This window comes from Ascidiella aspersa, chromosome 4 (genome assembly GCF_963924565.1).
Source record: "Ascidiella aspersa chromosome 4, kaAscAspe10.2, whole genome shotgun sequence".
In the NCBI taxonomy this organism is placed as follows: Eukaryota; Metazoa; Chordata; class Ascidiacea; order Phlebobranchia; family Ascidiidae; genus Ascidiella; species Ascidiella aspersa.
Window position 1 is genome coordinate 8913369 of NC_139450.1, and position 25116 is coordinate 8938484.

General features: G+C 37.3%; 4 protein-coding genes across 4 annotated transcripts; 2 read left to right on the forward strand and 2 right to left on the reverse strand.

Annotated features, from left to right (window-relative positions):
* Positions 1-46: 46 nt before the first annotated feature.
* LOC146147025 (exocyst complex component 4-like) lies at positions 47-4611 on the reverse strand. Its single transcript, XM_083388392.1, has 2 exons — positions 1965-4611; positions 47-1201 (listed from the first exon to the last, which is right to left on the reverse strand). The coding sequence occupies exons 1-2, from the start codon at positions 4587-4589 to the stop codon at positions 992-994; spliced, it is 2835 nt and encodes a 944-aa protein (XP_083244518.1). The 5' UTR covers positions 4590-4611; the 3' UTR covers positions 47-991.
* Positions 4612-7355: 2744 nt separating this feature from the next.
* On the forward strand, positions 7356-9519 carry LOC146147026 (mitochondrial 2-oxoglutarate/malate carrier protein-like). Its single transcript, XM_083388393.1, has 8 exons — positions 7356-7588; positions 7662-7814; positions 7914-8041; positions 8323-8492; positions 8735-8825; positions 8908-9007; positions 9081-9132; positions 9300-9519. The coding sequence occupies exons 1-8, from the start codon at positions 7524-7526 to the stop codon at positions 9450-9452; spliced, it is 912 nt and encodes a 303-aa protein (XP_083244519.1). The 5' UTR covers positions 7356-7523; the 3' UTR covers positions 9453-9519.
* Positions 9520-10399: 880 nt separating this feature from the next.
* Positions 10400-16026, reverse strand: LOC146147027 (uncharacterized). The gene is made up of 5 exons (XM_083388394.1): positions 15822-16026; positions 13250-13341; positions 12700-12864; positions 11899-12036; positions 10400-11540 (listed from the first exon to the last, which is right to left on the reverse strand). Exons 1-5 carry the CDS (start codon positions 15909-15911, stop codon positions 11279-11281), a joined length of 747 nt encoding a protein of 248 aa, XP_083244520.1. The 5' UTR covers positions 15912-16026; the 3' UTR covers positions 10400-11278.
* Positions 16027-17021: 995 nt separating this feature from the next.
* LOC146147028 (uncharacterized) lies at positions 17022-24731 on the forward strand. The gene is made up of 10 exons (XM_083386989.1): positions 17022-17169; positions 17469-17670; positions 17762-17846; positions 18071-18206; positions 18352-18541; positions 18830-18970; positions 19360-19459; positions 19820-19885; positions 22456-22548; positions 24053-24731. The coding sequence occupies exons 2-10, from the start codon at positions 17510-17512 to the stop codon at positions 24215-24217; spliced, it is 1137 nt and encodes a 378-aa protein (XP_083243115.1). The 5' UTR covers positions 17022-17169; positions 17469-17509; the 3' UTR covers positions 24218-24731.
* Positions 24732-25116: the final 385 nt, after the last annotated feature.

Consider the following 25116-nt stretch of genomic DNA (forward strand, 5'->3'; position numbering starts at 1 on the left):
TAAAACATTTTATCCAAATACTGTCTTGTAAATATATTGGTTTATTTTTAAAGCGTATACATTTGTTCCGTCTTAAAACGATATATCATGCGAGTAATGCACACGACTGCAGACAGGTGAAAATAAATCGCGCTTACATGGCCACCTTTCAACAAAAAAAGGCTTTTGAAGCCAGGGCCAAATCCTTGAGATAAATTAGCAGGAATTACCCGGACGTAATCGTCTGTGAATTAGAGTTTAGAAGTCGGCCATGAAAATACAGTAATAGGCCATTTGACGCGGCTGCACAACATTGAAATAAACCAAGAAAGGCGAGAAGGCATTAGACTAGGGGTCATCAACATTTTTGTAACGGAGAGCTACTTCGTGTGTAGTGATTTATTCCAAAGGCAAACAGTTTGGATATGTATTATAAGAATCTTGTCGTTTCCGTATACATATAAATTTACAGTGTGATTAAAAGAAATAGTTTATTAGACGCAGCTCACTGATGGCGAGTAAGCTATTTTTTCGGCCTGTGGGCGCCTTATATCGGGCGACCTGGTGCCAGTGGCAAGTGTGTTTGTTGGCGACCCCCGCGTTATATTAGTATAGAAAGAAAATCACATTAGCACTTGTTAACGGAATCTGATGGATTTTTTAATGCCCAACCAAAATCTACAATACCAACTGAACTTATCAGCTTAAAAAGGGCCTGTCTTATTCCAATAAGCGAATTTAATACTTATGTGACATTTAATTAGGGTGTAGGTTATCCGTTGGCAGGCGCTTTAGTCCAGGTGGTTCAAATGGGTAATTAGAAAAAAATGAATTCCGCCAGTTACCGAATTTCCATTGAAATGACCAGACTTGGTAAACGACAGTTACTCGGAAATCGCGCTCACAACATGATAAATCAAAAAAATAAAAATAAAAATCCTATTGCATTTCGACACAAGCGTCTGAATAAAACGAAAAGAACAAAAAAAGTGCTTAAACGCAAGCTAAGGGACTAAGAGTCGGGGCCGTTCTTCTGCTGCTGCTCCATCTGCTCGGCGTACTCGCGTTTGTAGGTTTGCTCGCGCACGATCGCACGCAGTCGCTGAGCGCGTGACAACTGGACGCTGTCGCTTCCCGAGCCCGGCTTGCTTCGGTGCAGGAGATGTAAGGCCTCCACGTAATCCTCTTCGTTGTAGCGCACGCCCTGCTCCACCACTTGCACCTGGAACCGTAACGATATGAATTGTGTGCCTGTTGTGATGCGCGTTTACAATGAGGCTACAACTTGTTTCTATAGATCCAAACGAGGACACTTATTTAATTTGTCCAGCAGATGAGATCTAGTTTTTATGTCTTGTAATATGTTGATAAACAACTGTTAGGTATGCTGTGATTAGTAAAGTCAGGCATTTATTTAGACCAGGGGGAACAACTTTTTTATACCTTGTGGACCTCAGTGGGCAAGAAATTTCCAAAAATAACATTATGTATTCACAATACAATACAAATAAACTTCAGAAATATACTGATTTAAGTCCAACAATGTGAAAGTGAAATGGAGTCTAAATACATTGAGTGTTAAAACGATTTATTTGTGATTGAACTATTTTGTTTGAAAATTGTTGACTTCTTGAATATACACTAACATTTCAATTTGGCCTTCATGGACCCCAGTTCAAGTACCCCTGATCTCAGAGGTGTAGCCAGGGTATTTTACGCTTGGGGGCAAACTGTTGAATTGGTGCCCCTTCTCCATGTTTAATCACATTTTCTATTACAATGACATAATATACCCATTCAATTTTTAATAGAAGATTGCATTTAAAGAAGCAGCAGCCTCATTTTGGCACTCCTGTACTTTGGCGCCCGGTAAATATGTACCTCACCGCCCTCCCCTAGCTACGCCTTTGTCTGAGAAACAGAAGGCTTTTGTAATTGCGATGTGGAACAGCTGAATGGTAAATTATTCTGTATGGAAAAAATACCTGCAGATCATCAGGAAGCAAGTTCAGCATCTCGTAAAACTGACGAGCCATGTCCAGGTGTGACTCGCGAGACATCGTGAAGTTGGTGAGGCACTGTTGTAGGGTGAAGATGTTCCTACACATTTTCTTTACTCCAGATGGTGAGATTCGCTTGATATACTTTGCTCCTCCGATAATAATAGCCGCCATTTGATGACCAAGACCCTCAAAGATGTAGCGGTACTTTGTGTTTTGTAGAGAAGGACTAAGATTTTCTTCTGCTGCCTGCAAATCCTTAATAAGCTTTGTGATTTGGAAATCATGCTCCATGCTTTCCAGCCCACGGATGTCATAGTTGGTGTTCTTCAGCATTGGCGTCAAGTGGTAAAAGCACCTGAGTCGCATTTCGATGTGCAAACAGAGAAGACATATTTCTGCCATGCGTACATAATCTTGATTCAAGTTTCTCAGCATTTGCAAAGTGTCGGGCGGGGCAAGGTTCTGTATTTTATCGATAAACTCTTCCAGGCGACTTGCATACCATTCTAGGCTCTCATGAAGGCAGGCAATGTCCTTTAGACATGTTGGATCCTCCATGAGGGAATTTTTCCCCAAGGCTTCTGATCCCTGCCTGTCAACAAAGAAGTGGGCTTCTTCCATAAAAGCTTCTCTAAGAGATGTTGATGACACCGCTGTAGAAGAAGTAATTGCCTTCCAGTTGTCAAAGTTGCGTAATACTTCACTTACTTCTTGTTCTCTTACCCACGATGCACTGGCCACCCTTTGGTCTTCCGATTCTGGCTGCACCACTCCTCTATAAGACTGTATGGACATCTCTTTGTACTCTTGAATCAAGGAACAGGCCATGGTAAGAAAATGATCGTGGTAGCTATCGAGGCTGGTTGTCAGGTCATAAAGAAACCACATGCAAGAATTAGCAACTACTGCACTTTGTAGGAGACTTTTGCCCTTGGCTATATCCTTTTGCAAACTGGGATCTGCCAAAACCTTTAAAGGGTCTGTAACTTTTAGTGCAGCATCAAAATCCTTCTTCAACTCATACTGAATCTGTCTGATAAACACATCCTGCACATAGTCAGTAATGTACTCATGCAATGCACATTTCTTGCCTTTAGGGTATCCCAAGGAGGTTTCTATTTCATTAAAGAACTTCTTAAGTGGACCGAATATGATGGTAATGTTTCTTGGATTCGGCTTGCATACTTTCTGTGTTGACAAAACATGATCCATCAAAGGGGAGGTTACACCACCCAACGAGTTAGTGCGTCGCTGGGCGCGCTGTTCTCTCAGGTATGTGTTCATAGAAATAGCATGTGATGAGCTGTCAAAGCGAAACAACTTGGCAACTTGAGGTCGACTTGCCTTCTTACGGGCAAAGTGCTGAGACAAACTGCCTCCTTCGGCAAAGCTCAGCCCTGACAGTTGCTGAGAAGCATCGGTAACATTGTCGGCATCAAGGTAATCGTGAAGGAGCATTTGTAACACTGACTGTATTTTAGCCCATACATCTTCAATTTCGTAAATCTGGACATCAACATTTGTTTTGTTTTCAATCTTTTTCAGACACTCCAGGATGTGAGCGTGGGCGGAGACAACACAGTGAAACTTTTTAAATAGCAGCTTAAGAAGCTCTAACAACCTCTTTGGGCTATCCTCACTCCTCGACTCATCCTGAAAAGCCATGTCTGTGACTTCCACAGTTGTATGAGTTACCAGTGAGTTTATATGTCGGTCCATTCTTGTCTTATTTGCTTCTACCATATCGGGAAGTTTCTTTAGATAGGACAAGGACTCTACCAGGATGGTCATCAACCTAAAAGGGTCTTCTTCAGGGTTGCCATCCAAATCTTCAAGTTGCAAAACAGATTTGCTAAATTTTCCAATCTTGCCCTCGTCCTCAAATGATTCCTTTCTTTCAAGCTTTGATGCCTGTGGTTTCTCAGAAGACTGACTCTTTGCTGACTTTGATATAGAATTTATGTATATTTGTTTGTGTAGTTCTCCTATCAGGGCCTCATGCATTATTAGCTTTTTGCTGATCAGCTCATTCCTGATGTCATGCAGTGCCTCAACTTTGATTAACTCCCCTTCCAAAGCAGTAAGGGTTTGTGTAAGAAGCTCTGTCGCGTGGAGGTAAAACTTTTTACCCAAGTAACCTTCAATGCTCTGCGGAGCCTGCTTTACCCTTTCAATTTGATCCAGGAGGTAGAGAACCTTTTTATGTTCCACACCCTCTATCCACAGCTTTCTGAGCTCATCCTGGCGACAGTATAGAAGTGACTTACACTGTTGCAAATCCTCCTTGACATTTTTAATGCGCTTTCTCGACTCTGAAATGCGATCGCCAATCTTCCCAAACTGCTTGATAGACACAGCCAACTCCTCGTAATTATCAGCGACTAATTCATCAAGCTTCTCATCATTTTCAGTAAACGCCTCTTCCAGTCTCTCTTTTTCCTGGTCACGTTGTCGATCATCCTCGCTGGCTGAAAGGGTGCGAATGATTGACATCAACAAACCAGAAGGATCCCGAATAAATCCAGATCGGCTTACCCCTGCCATGGGTTTTGCACCTGTATGTCTGACATTCCGAATAGCAGGACTACTGTCAAATGGATTAGACATTTTAAAGAAGTATACAGCACTAAGACCTAAGAGTGTAAAAAAAGGACTAATATATTAAATTTATTCCTTTTTAATTCAATCAAAAATTTTTAGTCAATATTTTCTTTAAACACAGCTCAAAATACTTTTATATACCTATTTATTGAGCTGTAATTACATTCTATACAATTATATACATAGCATAGTTCTATATATAACTCTTTTTTTAACGAGTGACCATTAGACAGCGGTTCCCAAGCTTGGCGCCAAAACTTTGCCATGGGTTCAATGGAAGCAAGTGAAAGTTGTTGCGTTTTTAGTGTTATCCTCTCACGCATGAAGTGTTTTGTTTCCATGTATTGCAAATTGCGATGTTTTTAACCTTTTGTAACTCAGGCATTAAAATCTTTCAATGTTTTGCATTTTGAACAAACGTGATTTTTAATCTGCAATATTTGAATTCATTACGGCGTCACAAGTTTTGATATGTTTTCAAAGGGCACATTCAACAATAAGTTTGGTAACCACTGCTATTGGAGAAATATTCTTTTAGGAGGTAGTAATAAGGAATTATATAAAAATATAAAATTTAACAAACTCAAGCAACTTTGCATTCCTGTTTATAAAATATATGTATCAGGAATAAGCAAAATTGTTATTGAAAAGAGTCAAAACAAGACAAAAAATCAGGTTGTCAATACTTTTGATTACTATCAGCTAAAGAAGTCTTAAACATAGTTGCAGCTTTGCCCACACCTATGATATGTAAATTTCTAACATTTTGAAAGACTGTAACAAATACAATGCACAACATACCTAAAAGTTTCAAAAAGAATACAAACACTAAATTAATTTACACTATAGGTAGTATGTATTTTACAGTTACAGTGAAAAAATAGTTTGTATAGTAGAGACACTAGTTATTACTGTGCATACTTTCCCATAGCAGTATGGATAAAACTACATAATGCGGATGATCAAAAAGTAAATCAGTTTGGTCTCTTCGAACTTATAAACATAAACAATAACTTTAGTGCTTGTATAATGTATGTAACGAAAGTGCAGTCATAATATCAGTTGATAACAAAGAAACAAAATCTGTTATGAAACATTGCATCTACATATACCCAACTTTATGCAGTTGCTAACAAACTTTTTGCATATTATCAAAAATAAACTAGGTATACACAAACAAAATAGGTTACATGGTTACCAACAATATGAAATGTATTTAAGTAAAGTAAAATATGAATAAAATGGACTTTTAGAAATAAAAAGAATAGTTAGTTATCTTGTCCTTCATTTAGTACAAGATCCCTCAGTTTGTTTTGCTTGTTCAGTGCACTTGTTTCGTTTCCCCCACCAATGCATTTTCCATAAATGAAAACTCTTGGAACAGTTCTCGCCCCAGTTAGTTCCAGTAGCACATCCTGAATGACATCACGATCAGATCTGCCCGTCAAAGAAACATCGTGATACCGAACTTTAATGCCTTTGAATGCTGATTTTGCTTTGATGCAGTAAGGACAGGTCAGTTTGGAAAACATCACAACAGGATGTGCCGATATTGTTTCGTTAATAAATTGTAGGGCTTCATCTGGATTACTGTACCTTTTACTATTGGAAGACCCCATTTTCATTCTGTTTAAAATGCAGAACTATACCAATACCAAATGTTAGAAATGTTGCTGGTCTAGAATCCTACCATTTTTTAAGTAACAAAACGAGTTGTCAAAAATGAAATCGCAAAGAACAAGTTAATATGGGGTATTAAATATTATAATAATAATACTTGATCCCCCTAACTAAAACGCTAACTCGCACCCTAACCCAAACAATGTTGGCAATATATTCCCCCCAATAAAAATGTGGTAGAATTGTAGACCAGCGCCGTTAAAAATATCTTTCAAAACACTTTACACTTATCAAACACTATAATCTGTATGGTGTACCCGAATCCGATTACTGGCAGAAATAAACATCAAAATGATTTTTTTGATTGGTGTGAAAGTAAGCAAACGGATTGTCCAGCTCGGTTGAATTCTGTAACTTATTAATGTGTCTGCAACATTTCGAGAAAAGTGTAACTGTGCACTTCCTTTGCCTTCAATTTCCATCAACACCGATTGGCAAATGGCTAGCTAAACATTGCGTCACGTGGATAAGCAGTCAGCTGTATGAATGGTAGGAAGGAGAATATGCGGGCTTGCAAATGAAGATTTTTGCAACATTAGATGTTTTTCGTGCTACATTGAATACACCTAGGTGATGGACATGATATGTCTAACATTTTTACCATTCTTTATTCGAAATAGGATTAATTTAATAACAAAAATACCGAAAACCATTCTGGGATTTCTCACATTCTTTTTAAATATTTTGTCTGTAAGGCGTTGCTCCAAGACATTTCGAAATTTGTTTTGGGCGGTGGAGTTTTTGCAGCCTCGTATTTCAAATCATCATGATTGCACGAAAACTTATATGCCAGCATCACGCATGTTAGTTTTCCGCCACGTTTTCTGCGGATGTTTCGGAATATCCGAATTGGCGATAATTGATTGGCAAGCTGTTGTCTGTAGGGTCACCATAAGTTGTCGATTCAGGCAAAAGCTGGTTGTCGTATAAGATAAATTCTTTCATCTGAAATAAACTATTAGGCAAAAAACGAAGCTTGCAACGAAAACGAAAAAATTACCACGTAGTGTTACTCAGTAGCGGCATGTAATTGGAGAGAGAAACCAAGAGAATTGCGCACTAATCTATTTTAACCGTATGGTCTCAAGTTACATTATCATCATCTGGCCGAGTGGCTAAGGCGTGTTTTTCCACCTTGGCCTTTTGGTTAAGATGTTGCACGCCTGCTAAAGACACAAATTTACTACTTAACATTAGGCATACTATGCTTATGTTATAGGTTTAATTGTAACAAATTATTGTATATATATTCAAGCAATTATGTCAAGCACTAAACCTCAGGTTATTCCAGCACCAGTGAAGTTCCTTTTTGGAGGATCAGCAGGGTAAGATATATATAAATGTTTTATTGCTTTTTTGTCTGTTACCTATCTAAATAAGCCGATTTGTATTATTTAGAATGGGTGCCACACTTTTTGTCCAGCCACTAGATTTGGTGAAAAACCGCCTTCAATTAAGTGGAGAAGGTGGCCAAAAAAAGATGTACAAAAACAGTTTTGATGCAATTTCCAAGATTCTACGCAGTGAAGGCATTGTTGGAATGTACAATGGGTAATTAGTAGAGCTGCAATGTCTTGTATCATTGAGAGTACTAAACAAATAAAACATAAAAATAAGCGTGTGTAATGCAATTCTTGTTTAACCTTGCAGTCTATCGGCTGGCCTTCTCCGCCAAGCTACGTACACCACAACAAGACTTGGCGTGTTCACTTTTTTGATTGATGCATTTGCAGAACCAGATGGAACACCACCTGGCTTTTTCAAAAAAGCAGCCTTAGGTCAGTCATAATAAAACTATTTTGTTTAGGCAGTGTTTCTTAACACATAGTTCGCAACCCAAAGATTGGTCGTCATTTAATTAAATTTGAACTTAATGTTTGCCTATTTCTTATCGTTTGTTCACTTACAAAAAGTTCAGTGATGAGAATTCTAATGCCAAAGCTTTGCTGTTAAACTTGTGCCTGGTATTTGGGTTGCCGGCCGCCACGCAAAAGGTTGAGAAACAACGGTTTAGTACAACACGAAAATGATTATAATTCATAATTTTTATATTATACAGGAATGACTGCAGGTGCATGTGGTGCTTTTGTTGGTACCCCGGCAGAGATTTCACTCATTCGCATGACAGCAGATGGCCGTTTACCAGTTGAACAAAGAAGGGGCTACACCAGTGTTTTTAATGCTTTGTCGCGAATGATTAGTGAAGAGGGCCTCTTCACTTTATGGCGAGTAAGTAACTTCGTCAAATATAAATTTTATCCCCTTTTATAGGAAATATTGTAAAATTTAAGGCTAAGAAAAAAGTAGGGTGATATATATGCTAGAATTTTGTTTGTAAATAGCAATAAGAAGGAACTTTTCTTGTACATTTTAAAACAAGTATAAATATTTAACCTGTCATCAGTAAACTGTTGTTTTTCAATGTTTTTGTTTTTAGACATTATTTTCAATGCAATGTTTCTTCCTTTAAGGGCTGTATCCCAACAATTGGCAGGGCTGTTGTTGTCAATGCTGCTCAGTTAGCCTCTTATTCGCAAGCGAAACAAATGTTGCTTACTACTGGTAAGTTTCTAATTAACATCACTGTCTTGTGCTAAAAGCACTGCAAATTTATATTAAAAAACAATATTTTGTGTTGAAACAGATTACTTCAACGATAACATTTTTTGCCATTTTGTTGCAAGTATGATTAGTGGTCTGATAACCACGGCTGCATCAATGCCTGTCGATATTGCAAAAACCAGGTAAATAGAGTTATTTGCATCATAATTTTTTCTGTTCCATCCGGCATTGTTCACATTATTTTTAACTTCTCAGAATCCAAAATATGAAGATAGTTGATGGAAAGCCAGAATACAAGGGTGCAATTGTAAGTTATAATTTTGTTTACTACAAAATATTGGGTTTATGGCAGTTACAAATACAAAAATATATAATATGATATGTATAATATGTAAAGTGTTAACTAAGTAAGTGAGGAATAACAGATGTAATTTTTGTTTACTGGGGCCTAACCTACTCCTTATTGATTTATAGGATGTTCTTACAAAAGTTGTGCGCAATGAAGGTCCGTTCAGTTTGTGGAAGGGCTTTACACCATACTACTTTCGACTGGGCCCACACACTGTCCTCACCTTTATCTTCCTCGAACAGTTGAATAAGTTTTATAAGAACAAATACATGAGCTAGGAACCTTGTTTCTTATGTTGAAAGCATTAAACTGTATAGATTTATATGGTGGCTTACTTTCTAGCCGAAGAAGGAGTATATTTTTTTTTTGGTTTCACTTTAAAAATTTTCTTTACTTCAACATAATGTAAATCGTTGCGCCTTAATATAAGAAAAACATAAACTTGTAGAAGATTTTATTTTATTTTTGCCATTATCAATTTACATTGTACTGTAGTGAGTATTACTGTATTAGCTTGTAATAAGCAAAATGACCAGAAACTCAATGGCAGTGATGTGTAATGTTGATGTGCATGTCTTTCTCCGCAGTCTTATCTACTCTGTGTGTTGAGAGTGGTCAAGTGATTTTAGATCACTGTATTGTATGTGTGCTTTTTTAGGTCATGTATACCCTTTAATTAAAGAATCGTTGTTTATCAAATGGCCGTTAAAGGTACTACGCTGAATTTTATACACCTTTCTACACTAGCCAAACAATTGTATATTTTGTAACTTTCTGTCAGTTGGTTTGGTTTTGTGTGGTAAATCTTCTCTCGACATTTTGGCGGTCGCTGTTTGCGTTATTTCAAGAAAAAGTCACAGCGTTGTCTGTGAGGCTATGAAATTGCCAGTCAACTTTTGTGATAGCAGAAACTCAAAGGTAGAAATAGGCTTTTTCACAAACGCAAATGTTAGTTAATTTAATCTTTGTTTCCGAAACGAAACTATAACCATGCAAATATATTATCAAAATAAGGTAATTCCAAAATTTGATCTTTATTCCTGGTAGTTTTGGTCAAATGCTAACTCGTTTTGATATTAAAGACCCTGCAAACCCTTTTAATATCTCAACATTTTGGTTAGCATTGTTGCCACATCTACCAAAATTTAGAAACATAAATTGTTTGTTGGGGCGCTGTTCCAATTCGCGCTGTTAACGATTTTTTCGCTAAAACTTAATCTGAAAGGGCATTTAAAAAAGTTTATTTCTAATTCGTGTTAACGTGTACAACACGAAAAAAAAACATGCAATCATCATTTGAAGAGCACAACAGAGGTTAAACTTATTGCTTAGCAATCTCACACGCCAGTTGCGCAAGCAAATAGCAAAACCAGTCACGTCGACCGTTAATCAAACATCACTCCGCAGCCTTCCGCTAACTTATTAAAACAATATTCGGCGGTTTACAGTTGCTATGGGATTGATGTGGACCGATTAATATGCTGCATATCGTATCAGTGTAGAATAAAATCGACCTAAAATGTTTATACAAATTCTAAATATTTGGTACATTTTTAGAAATAATTTGCATAGTGAATTGGCGGGGTATAAAGGTTTCGCACCCACTGCAAATGCGTTAGCAGTAAATAGGGCTTTTAATTAGACCCAGGCCAATTAGACAAAGCCCATTTGATAATATTATAGTACAACTTGTTATTGAAATATTAAATGGTACCTGTACACTGTACAGAATACTTGCGAATTAATCGATCAGGCATCCCTCACTAGTCCGGGTTTACAAGCAAGGCTTGATTTGTTTAAATCATGGGTATATCGATTTTATGTTAACACAAAAATGAGCTAATTTCGTCTGTAGACGAAATTTTGTTTCGTCCGGTAACTGAATTGAAAGTTACTTGGGCATTCACTAATTTGGCAAACCTATGGTAACTAGACAGTCTCCGACTGTCATTTTATAAACATTTTGGTTTCTTGGTAGAAGAAATAAAACAATAAGCTAGGTCAGGGGTGCTTTTGCACGAGTTTGTTAGAGAACACCATGTCTTTTTAGGAGTAATTGTTTTATGAAGTCACGTTGTGACCCCGTTACTGGTCAGCCAACATGTCAAGGAACCTGCGTGACCTGGTCAGCCAACATGTCAAGGGTCCTGCGTTTTGGGACGGGTGGGACATTTGGGCTACGCGTCACCGGCATGACTTTGGGTGTTTTTCCCACCCCGACGTAATGGGAATCTTGCTTGAGGCTTTTCGGGAGTTTGACAAAGGTCTCGGCCTCCGAGTCGATTTGCAAAAGTTTCGGATTAGTTTCACTGTCGTCCAAATTAGGTTCTTTCCGAGGAGGCGTTCCGGTTGGGCTCCCCTTTAAGCTACGAAACATAAAGGTGAAAAAAAGACATTTGTATATTTATTCGTAAAAGATATCGTTTAAAACAGGTAATAAATATTTAAATTAATCAAAATATGCCTACATCTACCTACCTTACTAGTTTAGTAAAGTGTTAAAGTTATATTATTAAAGTAAATATTAATTAAGCTAACTTTAACTAAAATAATTTGAAATGAATTTGTTTAAAGGAAGAGCCTTACGAAAATACACACTACATTAAACTTCACACAACTTCCTAAATCCGCTCTTTTGAAACCGATTTTTAAGTTTTTCTATACGGTACCGACATTACTTGGTGAAAACAACAAGTTATAAATGAAAACAAATTCACCGCTTACATCGCTTTTACTGTGTTCTGCCACTTCTTAGTGTGCTGTCCGATAATTGCATATTTATGATCCTCGACAGTCTCGTAGTCGATTTCTTCGTTCTGCCAGGGATAGGGCATTTTTTGGCGATGGCGGTAAACCGGGTGCCTTGTAAATATTACAGCAAAAATTTAGTTTTCTTAGCTAAGTTGTTACCCAGCCTATCATCCGCAATGTTTCACCTGGCGCTGCCCATGAGTCAGTATCTCCAGGGATTTATTTTTGTTTGAGATGTAAATCGATTTCATTTCTATCTTATTTGCTCTCAAATATGCATTAAAACAGAAGACTGCAGCTGTTTTATATTGCACAAAAATAAGTGGACCGCTGTATGTCGCTAAATACATTACACCCATTATTTGATTGTTTGCGATAAAAAAGCATATTGGGCTTTGCAAACTGAAAACGAATATGTAAAATATGATTTCATCTGTATAAGGGTTTTCCAAACTGGAGGTCCTGACCCTTTGTATAAAGATACCAGTTAGGCTACATCTATTTCACTGAAGTGTTAAATCTATGTAAATTCTACTTTTTTTTGGCTTTCGATGTACAAAGTCAAAACTAATGCAAAACGCTGTCGATATGCATGCAAGCGCAGACAAAGTGATATGTTCTGCTTAACACTCGCAAACTTTGTGGTTAATGAAACTGAAAAGGTTTTATAAGGTAGCCTACGTTTGAAGCAAACCGTACTTTTGAAAAGTTAACAGTTGAGGCCTAAACAGAAATATAACCGGTGTGATTAACAGAACCTCCTACGGTCCTTACGTTAGAGTTACAGTTATCTTCTTGGCCGAAAAATTTGGTATTCCGTTTTGCGAGTAGTAGTCGAGCAGGTGCTGAAGTTCAGCGAAACTAACGCCATCTTCCATGTAAAACTGGCCTTTTTTCGAAACGAAGATTAAAGCATGATCAAGCGTGTCCGCAGCGATTCTGTTGCAAAAAAATTTTGTTGTGTTTGAATGGCAGTGATCTTTGGAAAAAACAAAATCGTGAAGCTAAATTATAGATTTACAATAAATCTGTAAGCAAGATAAGTCGGTCGACATTAATTTGGTTTTACTTTGCTTAAACTTCATTTTTTGTTTTATTAAAACACTAATAGAGCACCTGGCTTTTTATGAAATAGTAATTTTCTTAGCAATCAACACTTCATACCACTGGAAAATAATTTACTTTTAAACTATTTTATATTTTTATTCTATAAGTAGAAGTATAGGCTACTGGTTTACCAGAAAACGCCTTAAAAATCGCTTTGGTAAGCTAACCCAACATTTTATCCTTTTCGAGAAAAAATTGGGTGTCCACACTTACTTACACACAAGACACTGCTATCTTGCCGTAGCTGCTACTCCATCTCAGCAGGTAGGTGCCAGGTTGAAAACTGTATCTGCGTAGTATATCTTCTGCCTACCATGAAACGAAAAAAAAAAATAGTAGAAGTAAGTGAGCCGCGAATTTTGTTTCTAATTTAAAAAAGTAAACTATGAAGCTATTTTTTATATACAACCAAGAATACAAGACTTAAAAAGATTGTTAGTTTTAGGGATGTCCTATAACGTCGAATCGGAGCCGATGCCAAGTGGTAGTCGATCGTTCGATAGCAGTGTTGTAAACAAGTCATTTTGAAATGACTTAAGTCCAAGTCAAGTCTTTTTGAATAAATAACAAGTCAAGTCCCGGTCCAAGTCATCAGTTGCGCAAGTCAAGTCCCAGTCAAGTCATAATTAGAGCAAGTCAACTTCAAGTAACGTCCTTGTCGTAAAAATAAAACGTTGAACTATTTAATTTTTTTTTAATATGTTTTATGTGCAAACATTTGGATAAATAGCTCAATTTTATTAAAAAAGGCATACAGAAAGCACTAATTTGGCCAAAAAGACTTAAGTCAAGTCAAGTCATTTCGCCCAAAGATTTAAGTCAAGTCAAGTCATTTGAAAACAGTGACTTAAGTGCACTTAAGTCAAGTCATTGACTTAAGTCATTACAACACTTTTCGATAGTACGGTGGTATCGGTACCGATCCGATACAGGAGTAATATCGGAATTTAAGCCCTAATTTTCGATCCAACGCCGCGACTTATAATGATAAATTTATGATAAAAATAGTTGGTTAACAAGTATACAGGCAACTGAACTTTTCAACGCTAAACCAAATTTTGGCCCAAACGGTAAAAAATACCTTAAACGTTTTAATTTCATCTATTTTGCTTAGTAATTACGTCATTTGGTATCTTCGGGTCGCGTTACTTCTATTAAAAATGAAAAGTCAAGTATCGGACGTTCCCAGTTATAGTGTTATACTAGACGAAATACCCGGCGTTGCCCAGGTTACAAAGAATAGGGTAATACTATAATTTACGGAATTATGAATGGTCGGAATGGTCGGAACGCTCACTAATTTAAGTGTTACCCCGTTAAAACAATTATTAAACCAACGCACAATATTTGAGTTAGGGTGGGGGTTAGCGTTTGGGTGAAGGTGGGTCAAGTGTTATTATATTTAATAATAATACTGTGAGCGTTCCGACCATTCCGACCAAAAGAATATTTACCGGTTATTCGTACGATCTTCGTAAATGACATAAATAAAACAAACATATTTTTTTAAATGTCATAACAAATTTGCATATGCCTAAACATTTGAAATGAGTGTCACTACATAGAAATTTTAAATCATGTGATGTGAAGTCGGTTAACTATAGCGCACAACACTTGGCTAAGCATGCAATACATCTTTTAAGTAACGAAAACCCGTGACGTTTGTCAATTGAGAATAACTCCCAAACGTAAAACTTTAGGTTGCAGCAGCAATTGTTTAGACTTGCTTGATAGCGCCATGTTTAAGCAAATACGTAATCCCGGTGCTAAACTGCGTCAAACGTAAGAAAAATCATCATTGAAAAAACAAATGCTTCCGGTAACTACTGCAATAAACGCAATATTTCGCGAACTCTGATAAGTATTGCGTGGGTAAACACATTGTAAGAAGTCATTAGGCTTTGGCCTCAATCACTATCGCTAACAAACGGCTTAAAAATAAAAATTCAATTCTTTCGTAAATTTGCGAACTCTCTTGCCACACACTTACATCTCACAAACTTTCTCTTTTATTATGTAGATGCTTATCAGCAGAGCCTATACTCACGTCTCAGGTATTGTTTTTTAATTTGATACGGCTAAAAGCTGTTTTTGATACGGTTGAATAAGATAAAACAATGATGACGCAGTTCAGTGAATCGCTTCACCTAACAAACTTTCGTATCCATTAAGGGGAATGAAATATACCTATTTAACTCCGACACCAAAAGTGTTTTTAATTGGTGTTTTTACTGGCAAGCTTCATAGGAGCCGTCTAAATGGCCTTTAACAGAAAGGACATGATTTGAAATTTCTATTTAGTGACACTCAGTTCAAACGTTTAGGCATAAGCAAATTTGTTATGACATTTAAAAAATATGTTTCCATTATTTATGTCTTTTACTAAGATTTTACGAATATCCGGTAAATATTCTGTTTCACCTGGGCAACGCCGGGTATTTCGTCTAGTTACACATAAACCAGATTACGATCATAAACAGTTTGGCAAAATGTAAACATTTCTAGATAAATTATTTCACAATTTGGCAAGAATGTTCGGATTTACACCAAAAGCATGCACAAGTAATTAAAGTTGCGGTTTGGGGTTATTTTCGTCAAACGTAACCTCCATAATTTTCTTTATCAAATTAATTATTCCAGCTGAAAAGGTAAATATTTTCTTTTATAGTTTAGCGTTTCCCCTCTACTTCTCAATTTGCCTGTTTTAAACTTGGCTATGTTATTAGGTGCTTAACAACGCCTGTTTAGTATCAGTCCTATTGTAGTTGTATAAAACCTCATAAGACTACCTGGTTCCTCGTAATTGAAACAAAGAAGCAAGGATTGGTTTCCACTTCTCGATTTTTTATCAAACTAGCACTTGCTTGTTCATTGGCCATCGATGTTTACTTACTATACAGTTAACCGGCCATTGTTACACTTTTTATTCTTTCGATTAACTATTTTCAAACAATAAAAGCCGAAACCTAAACTCCTACACGGTAGGCTACTTATATTATTCTTTGTATATGGCCGTATTTGTCCTAATTTTAAATAGAGAAATCAGGTGGCACTGTATAAAGACAAATTGTATTTGATTCTCGACAAGCTTTCGCACAACCGTGCTTCATCAGGTCAAAGTAGCATACTTTGTTCAATTTGTCTTTATACAGTGCCACCTGATTTCTCTATTTATATTATTCTGTTGAAGCAAACACTTAAAAACACGTACAAAAAAGTTCGAAGTTTGTCAGTGCAAGTATACCCTGTTACCTGCCAGCTATATTTAATTTTTAGTTCCCCTTTTTGCTTGTTTGTCAAATAACCTTCACGCCCAACTGCTGGCGTTACGCGCCAACTATACACAGTACACACGCAAGTCGATACGAAGAAAGATCCCATTACGTCACTCCTTTATTTGCTATGAATACTGTCGCGATTTCGAAGTAAAGTATGCATTTGCGGTACCGCAATTAAGCAAACATTTGCCACTGATTTAGATTTATTTGAGCTACACTCGATCGCAACAGAAAGTCTCCTGTTTAATCGCGATATATCCTGGTATAAGTTAGACACAAAAGTATTCTATGAACGTAGGTATGCCTATTTTAATTGTAATTTTGAATAAACTTGCAAATAGTATATTTTTTCTTTTGGGCCAAAAAATATTATAAAATAACCATTTTACCAGCAGGGTAAAAGGAAGTACCTTTATTGCCCTTACGTTTCAAGTTGAACCAACCAACATCATATAGTTTCTGCAAGTATGTACACAATTCTATATTGAGCAACCCAAGCGTAACAACTATCAGTTAGTGTGTCTGGTTTGCACTCGCATATTTTGTCTCGTTGGGACCTCGCAATATATCAATTTAGTGACAATGGGAACTAACAACAGTGAACAGTATAGCTTCAAATTGCTACATAATGTTATGTGACATTTACATATTATTGTCTGAATGATAACATACACCCATTTCAGCAAACACGCAGTCTTGTTTTTTTTTTTTCTTTTTTTGTTACTTACGAAAAAATAGGGCAAGCCTGAAACATCAGGAGTGACAGGATCGACTCCCCCAGTTTAGCCGCAAAAACCTGAAGTTTCGATCAAATCGCAACACGATGTTTTCAAGAAAACCTATGACCTGTTTTTTAAAGGTAATAATAATAATCAACCATGAAATCAACGTTGATGAAATGTCAGCTTTGTCTGTTTTTTTCACGCTTCTATAAACACGAGCTGTACGTGATTTCTATGAATGGCGGTGGGCTGTTAGTTACAATTTTAGTCCATAAAACGTATTTCATTGTCTGTTGTTTGTCACAGTTAAAACTCCATTGCATTGCAGATTAGTGCAATACCACTGTCATATGTTAAGAACTAGTTTTCTTCACCAATAGAAACAACTTGTAGTTACGAGAAAACATTTTTAATAACATTGTTCTTGCATTTACAGAATTGTTTTGAAATATTTGCTGGTCCTTCAAGTAATCAAGTATGTTAACGTCATCGCCCAAGTTGCAGACTAAACTTCGAGATGATATGGGTCATGTCGAAGGCCAGTCAGTTTATCGTGGCAGCCCCCTTGTCACTGAACTCTTGCCCAAGGCAAGCAAGGCCCCAATTTGTGAAGGGGACATCAAAATTTTAAAAACAATGTAAATATTCTAAACCAACAACTTTATCCTAAAAATTTAATTTTGCTATGTTGTGTACGTAATGTTTTACTTATTTTGGTTTACTGTTTAGAGAAGTTAACTGTGATGCGATGTGTTGCAAGTTTTCTGAATGTGGAGAAAAATTTGCAGTGGGTTTATCTAATGGTGATATTAAGGTTTGTAATCTAGTATTATTTTTATTATTATTTAAAAACATTGTTTCGAAGAGTTAGTAGCAACATAAATATTAATATTGGTTTGTTAACCCTTCATTTATTATAGTTAGGACCTAACATTAATGGACATATGATAAGAAAATAGTTAGATAAATTACTGCGACGTTCACAAATTTTTATTTGAAATTTAAGGAAATATTTGCAGAAGAATTTTTGTCTCTTAGGTATACAAATCATCCTCTGGTTCATGTATCTATCACTTGTCTGATGAAGAAAGCAAATCTGACCGGCTGCCAGTAACATCAGTAAATTTCATCCCAGCAGATACTTCAACAAAAGGCGAAATAATAATCGGCACTTGTATGAAAAGCTTTCCCAACTTTTGTTCTATTGGTTAATTTGTTATTAAATCCCAAGCTCAATGGGCAATTAATAAAATTAGATAAAATTGTAACACTTAGTAAAATTAATTTTATCACAAATAAAAACACAATGGTTTGTGCAGATGCTGGTGGCATGGTAAAGTTTTGGCATCTGGCAACTAAGACTTGCCTGCAGACAATTCATGAAAAGAGACAGATATTGACATCATCACTTTCACCAAGTACTTTGAGATTTATTACTGCTGGAAGCTCTGAAGAAATCAACATTTATGACACTGTAACAGGACATAAGATAGTCACTTGTGAACCAAGGTGGGTTTATTAATTACATAAAGAAGTGTCTTGTTATGTCAGAACCCATGTTTTTTGTATGCGTTTGTCTTTAATTTACTGTTTCAAAAGTTATCTTGCTTACTTTAAATAAATTCCAATAATTTATTCAACCAAACAATTCAGGAAATATTAAAGTCGTCAAAATCTGTGTCTAGATATAGAAGTAAAGTTTTAGTTGACTCTCAACTTGTGGTTGCAATTTTCACTATTTTGAGAATTCAATTTCTTTTCCACTTTTACATGATGCTATTTATTTAAAATTACAAGTCCCGATCGCTTTGTAATGGATGGTCATCGGTTTCGCGTCTTTGCGATAAAGCATCACCCAACCGAAGAGCATATTTTTCTCTCTGGGGGATGGGATGACACAATTCAAATCTGGGACCAGAGAGTGGAGCATTCTGTGCGGTAAAATATGAAAATGCGTTAAAGTTTATTTTATAATAATTTGAACTAGATTAGAAAAACTAAGATTTTTTCAAGTAAGTTATTTAGAAAATAGGCAAAGTTAATGAAACTGTAATTCACAACAGAACCGAAAACACAAGGAGGGGGGACTTTTTCAGTAAAAAAATCGGCAACAAAGCAAATAAAGTGTGCGATTTTTTGTGTAACTGTAATGCTAGTATAGTGATTATGCTTTACGTCCTCGACAGTCAACCAATATCTCGCTACAGCCCAAACTGCACCAAGTCATGTTCCCACGCGCGCACACAAACGATTATTATCAGTATACTATGTCCCTTCCTGCTCCAGGGTAAGTGCCGATCCGACGCCTGTTTTTGCTTTTCTGTCAGACGGATTTTCGGGCCTCACATTTGCGGCGAGGGAATCGACATCGATCCCAAATACAACCACATCTTGACCGCCTCGTGGAGAAAGGACGACGTCCTACAGGTGGATTTTTGTCGTACTTTTTTGCCCCAACATGTAGCACATTTGGTTTTCGAATAATACTTTCATAAAATAGTGACCGTTCGCTCGAAAATACATGTATGAACCTTCTTGGTACAATAGGCTTCAGTTTAAGGATTAAATTTAAAAAATATTTAACGTAGGTTGTTGTTCTATTGTTCTACAAAAACACGCAAAAAATTGAGGTCAACTCGCTACAATTTTTTTTTGATTTAGTAAAAAAAACCTGTCTATTTAAGCTAAATGTTTCACTTTTGATAAAATTAAGACGTCAGTTCAAAACGAGTTTATTTTCTTACCTCGTTTATTATGACAGTTTTTTTTACATATTCCTTTACGCAGGTTTGGGACTTTAAAACCAGCAAAAAACTCAAGACGATCCCGCCGGATTTTTCAGGAGATTCGATGGTGAGTGGCTAAGGTTTGGCCTCAAAGTCAAACGCAAAGTGCGTTTAAGTACCCTTTTTGCCCCACTCGATGGCTCCGGATTCCTGTTGGCGAAAACTTTACTTTCAAGCGCCTAATACCTCTAAGTTTGGTTTTGCTTGGCCACACATAAGCGTCAACCGTCAGGGCTTCTTATTTACCCGTGATATGTTGGCAGGGAGGGTTACTATTAGGTAAACGTATGGGCGCCTAAGTTTAAAGGTAACCATGTGTTATGCCTGACAGAAAATGGTGGCTGATGTGTTTGTGACATTGTTGTAACTAATTTTTTTGGTATTATAAACGAACAAAGTTTGTTCCGTAAAACTCTTTTGTATTTTATGTCGGATTTACTCCTTATGCAAGCGTCTGACTTGCGCTGCAGCTTCGGTATTTGTCTTTGTTGTGTAATGCAAAGATGAACAGCGCCGCTATATAACCATACCTTAGAAACGCTAACCATGGAATAGCCTGTATAATAGCCCCGTGGCTTGCCTATAATCCCTTCCCACTTTCAGCACATCGCTTGAAGTGTGTATAGTAGTAGCTTTGTGTACGGAACGGCCTTGCGCTGTCGTCCTCTTTGTGTTCCCGGGTCGGCCGGTATCGGGTTTTGCTCATGTTGTGTAGGGATGGACAAATAACAATTGTTCTCCCCTGTAAGTGGCTGCACACCGTACGTCACGGAGACTAAGGCTACGCCAAATGTTCCTGTTATGGACTTTGCAATGTCACTTTACTTTCCCGAGGGTCGGCGAAAATTACGTTGTTATTTTTTCGGCAAATCCTCCAGCGAATAGCGTCGTTAACAGCACTTGCCACGTACATTTAATACTTGTTTTCGTAAACATGCGAAATCGACTCTTTCGGTGGCCACATAGTGAAACTTGACGCCTCAGGGTTTGCCCTGACGCACCCTTCTCCCAATCTCGAGCATTGTTATTTCTCATGGCCTCGTGTTTACCAACTGTCAGGCGCGTTATTGACACAGAACGTTTTTTACCTTCCAATTCCGAATCGAGGTCTCTTAAAGAACTATTTAATATCAAAACGTGAAAATGTTTTGTAACAAAGAACTGGCCAAACAACCAAACAAAAGAACGAATGGCCAGCTCAATATATTCTGTTAATTCTGTCGAAATTACCTGTCAAAAACCCTTATAAATCTTCGTGATATGACGAATTTAGTTAAAGTTTCAATTGTAGCCAAAACAATTGTCTACTTTGTGTTCTAAAAAGGCTATCGGGCGTTCTATGTTGGTTATTTATCACACGTCCTGCGATTTTCCGAGTACTTTTTTTTTAATTATTGAATATGTGACGGGATTTCTTACAAAACAGGAATCACTTCAATTAAAAAAGTCCTTTTTAATACCTAAATGTTTTCTCAGTAAGTAAAAAGTAATAAAACTTTCGGGTTCAGCGGGAAAAGAGTGTCGAAAAAACACAAAATGGCGTTTTTTTGAGGATTAAACATCGGATAAAAACGAATGTCATTTTCATGACTCCCTTTAAGAGACAATAAACCAGCGCATTTAAACACATTTAACACCCAATATCGGTACTCCTGTAAAAGTGTATTGTTAAGTTTCAGCGTTGATATTTTTGCCCAACTTGCAGTGACTCCGAAAAAAGTCGTAATAAGCTAAACGTCGTGTTTTTTTGCCAACCTTACAGAAGCCGATCCTGAACTTTTGACAGTCCGGTTGTCCGTAATCGTGACATCCCGAATTACACGTGCTTTCCATTGTAAAGCGAAACATCTCCGCGTCCAATGTCACTCGAGACGACTTGCCGGATACGTGCCAAACATGTTTTTTTTTGCCAAAAATCAAGTCTTCCCGGGATTATGCGCCCGTATTTACTTTGCGTGTCGCTTGTCGTTCGCCGGCTCACGCGTGTCCGCTAGCCTGTTATTACAGTTGCCCTAATCCCGTCACTGCGGCTTTCCCGTTTAGTCTTCCGCGCCGCGTCGAACGTGCCACTATTTTTGGGAGCGATTTGTTGAACTTGGCCTTTAAGAGTTCAAATTTTGCACTCGCCCAACTCGCTTCTGGCAAGTGCTTAACAACCAAGTGCGGCAAATATTTATAGTTAACAGATTTACTGGTTGATTCGCGAGACTTGGCGTTCAAGGTTTATTTATACACACTATAATAAAAAAAGGTTAAATCAGTGGTCAGAGAAGTTTCGGGCGGTGATAAATAGATTTTTGCTCCTTTATGCTGCAGATTTGCATTGAAACATAACTAAATCTTTATGTAATCTATTTGTTCATATAAACGAGACATTTCCTCCTTCGTTATGTTACTAAATACTTTCTATGTTTTGGTTCATCTGTAATTTTTTTACATAATTAAAAGTGTTTTTTATAAGCCGTAGCCACAACATTCAGCTAGAAAACGGAGCTGTTGCCTGAGCATAATTTTCGTTTTCTTACACTTGATGACATATAAATGGAGAAGAGGAGTTTATGTTTTTTACACGAGGCCAGTGATGGTTGAAAGCAATGTACTTGTCACCTGTGTAGAGTTATTTACTTCTTTTTCCAGCTCTACTGCTGTCAGTGGTTAGGCAGGGAGCACATGATTTGCGGGGGAGCCGATAACAATCAGATCCGCATCGTCAACAAGACAACCCTTGGGGTAAGCTTCGTACCATATTTTACGTGTATTCTTGACGTCTTTGAAACGAACAAGGCTACACGGCCGGTTTTCGATCGTCGGGTATCCAACTAGGGGTGGGACTCGGATATATAACTGTCCATAAATCCTGCTCAATCGGAAATGCCGTTGGTTTGTAACATACCACGAAAAAAATTGTTACCAATATACAGAGGCGTAGCCAGGCTATTTAGCGCCCGGCGGCAATCTATAAACTCCTCCTCATTCATGTTTAATGACATTCTCCATTACATTAACATAATATACCTAAAAACAATTCAAATTTTAATAGAAAGTTTTTTTTTAAGTAGCAGCCTTATTTTGGCATTTATAAGCCGTATTTTAGCGCCCCTGTACCTTGGCGCCCGGGGACATATGTACCGCCCCCGTTAGCTACGCCTCTGCAAATATATAGTTTTTTTGTGAGTTAACTGAGGCGGGTAAAAGATGAACACCATAGTCTTATTCGACCAATCCCGGTCCAGTTTAAATTCCTTTATGAACTTTTCCATCAGAAATTTCAAAAAATGACTCCGTACGGTTTATCATGCATTTGCAGTACAACCTATATTTCGAGATAAACTATTCGCGCAATCACTTCCCTTTGCACATTAGCTCGTGACATTTGCATAACCTTGACATTTCCATAGAAGTGCAGTGACTCGACAGCTAGCAAATTACCAACAACATGTGACCAGGTACCATATCCCGCCCATTAATAGTTTATACGACTTTAAAGTGTTCTAGTTGATTTACTTGGTGGCAAAATAACCAATCTGACATGTTCTACCAGTGCCAAATAAGCAATATTGCCCACCCTTAACCACCGTCGCTAAAACCTTTTCCTCTACTTTTTGCACCGATTATTTTATCGTTTGTGTGTGGGGTACTGTTTCTTTGTTTATCATTTGTACGCGTGTTGTTATTTTCACTCTCTCATTCTCCCTTACGTCAGTTAGATCGCTTTTTCCCTTTTGCACTTCACCTTTCACGCTTTATTTCTTATCTTATCATACGTTTCCGTTGGCACCTTTGTGATTAGTTACATTTGGCAATTACACCATTTTTTCCCTTCGTTATGGTGTTCCGAGTAACCGAAAACCAATGAAAGCAATCGGGTTTGGGGAGAGCTTGTGAAACATTTGTAGACTTTTGCAATTTACGTTTCTGCCCCTTTTTAGACGTTGGCCGCTTTTTATTGTTTTACTTACAGTTCGCTAATATTACAGTTTAAAGACACTACGTGTAGCGCTTGGCGTGCGACAGGCCGTTAAATGGGGATCCTGCAGTTTGGCGTAACAGTTTTTTGTTTTAAGAGTTATTTTAAAGCCTTGTGTCGCTAAAAGCGATCGGTTTATATTTGGCCGTCATCAACCTGTGAGCACCGTAACTCCATACCCAGTCCAACTTGTTCAAGGTGGTTCAAGGTGCAAAATACCTCCTATAAAGCCTTTTTAAAACCTTTTTACCCTTGTCCTTTTCGCAGACTTCAGGCATGATCAGCAACCTACCGTCGGGCGTTTACAGCATCGACCACGATCGACACCGCCTCCAGCAGCATCACCACCACCACAGTGACGTCACAATGACGGTGGCTACCGCCGGAAGCCAAGTGTACATGATCAGCAACCCACCCACAAAGCGTGAATAAGGACAGTGGGCGGGTGAATTTTTTGGCGATTTTGGCCTTGAAAGTCCACGATTTTCGCGATTTCGTTCTGTCCATGGCTGGTTCTTTTTTTTGTCTTTTTCTGTTTTCTAGTTTTACCACCCCGTTTATGATTTAACTTTACTGTGTTTTCGTGTGTGCTTTTAAGGGTTCTAAGTTTTTTTTTTATCTGTGATATATTATGTCTTGTTTGTAAACCAAAGCTTTTGTAACTGGTTGTCTATATTCCCAAGACCAGCTGTTGCAAATGCATGTTTCACCGCGTGTTTTAAATAGAATTTTTACGACTCTCTTGCGTTGTTTTATGCGGGAAAACATTTGTATGTTTCTTTTGCTGCGCAGCATGCCTGTATTCATTTTTCTTATGTGTTTGCAAATATTTGATATTTTGATTTTTGATGGTTGTCACTTAAATTTTATACCTTTTCAAACGATTATTTTTGTACAAAATACCATTTATTTTTGGTGCAAACAAATAAATTTGAACTTACTTATTAAAGAAATCCGTTTTATTTATGTAAATGTAAAAGGTATTACATTTTTTGTATTGAATTTTGTTTTCCTTTACTAGTTTGGCGGATAATTACTCATGGTAACCTTAGGCTTAGACCTGCTTACCTAAAACCTTGCTGGAAATCAGCAGAATTGAAAAGTTTATTTGGAGCTCAATCACCGCATCCCACAAGTTTGGAAAACATCAACAAGCTGATTTCATTTCAAAACAACCATACACTTATTTGTATTTTTTCATGTTATTTTCTTGACAACATACAAAATTTACCAAGGTTTAATTTGCGGTCAAGGCGATTCGGCGACAACGTTTTAAAATCGTTGAAATTCTTTCCTATAAAAAACATTTAAACAAATTAGCGGCATATAGG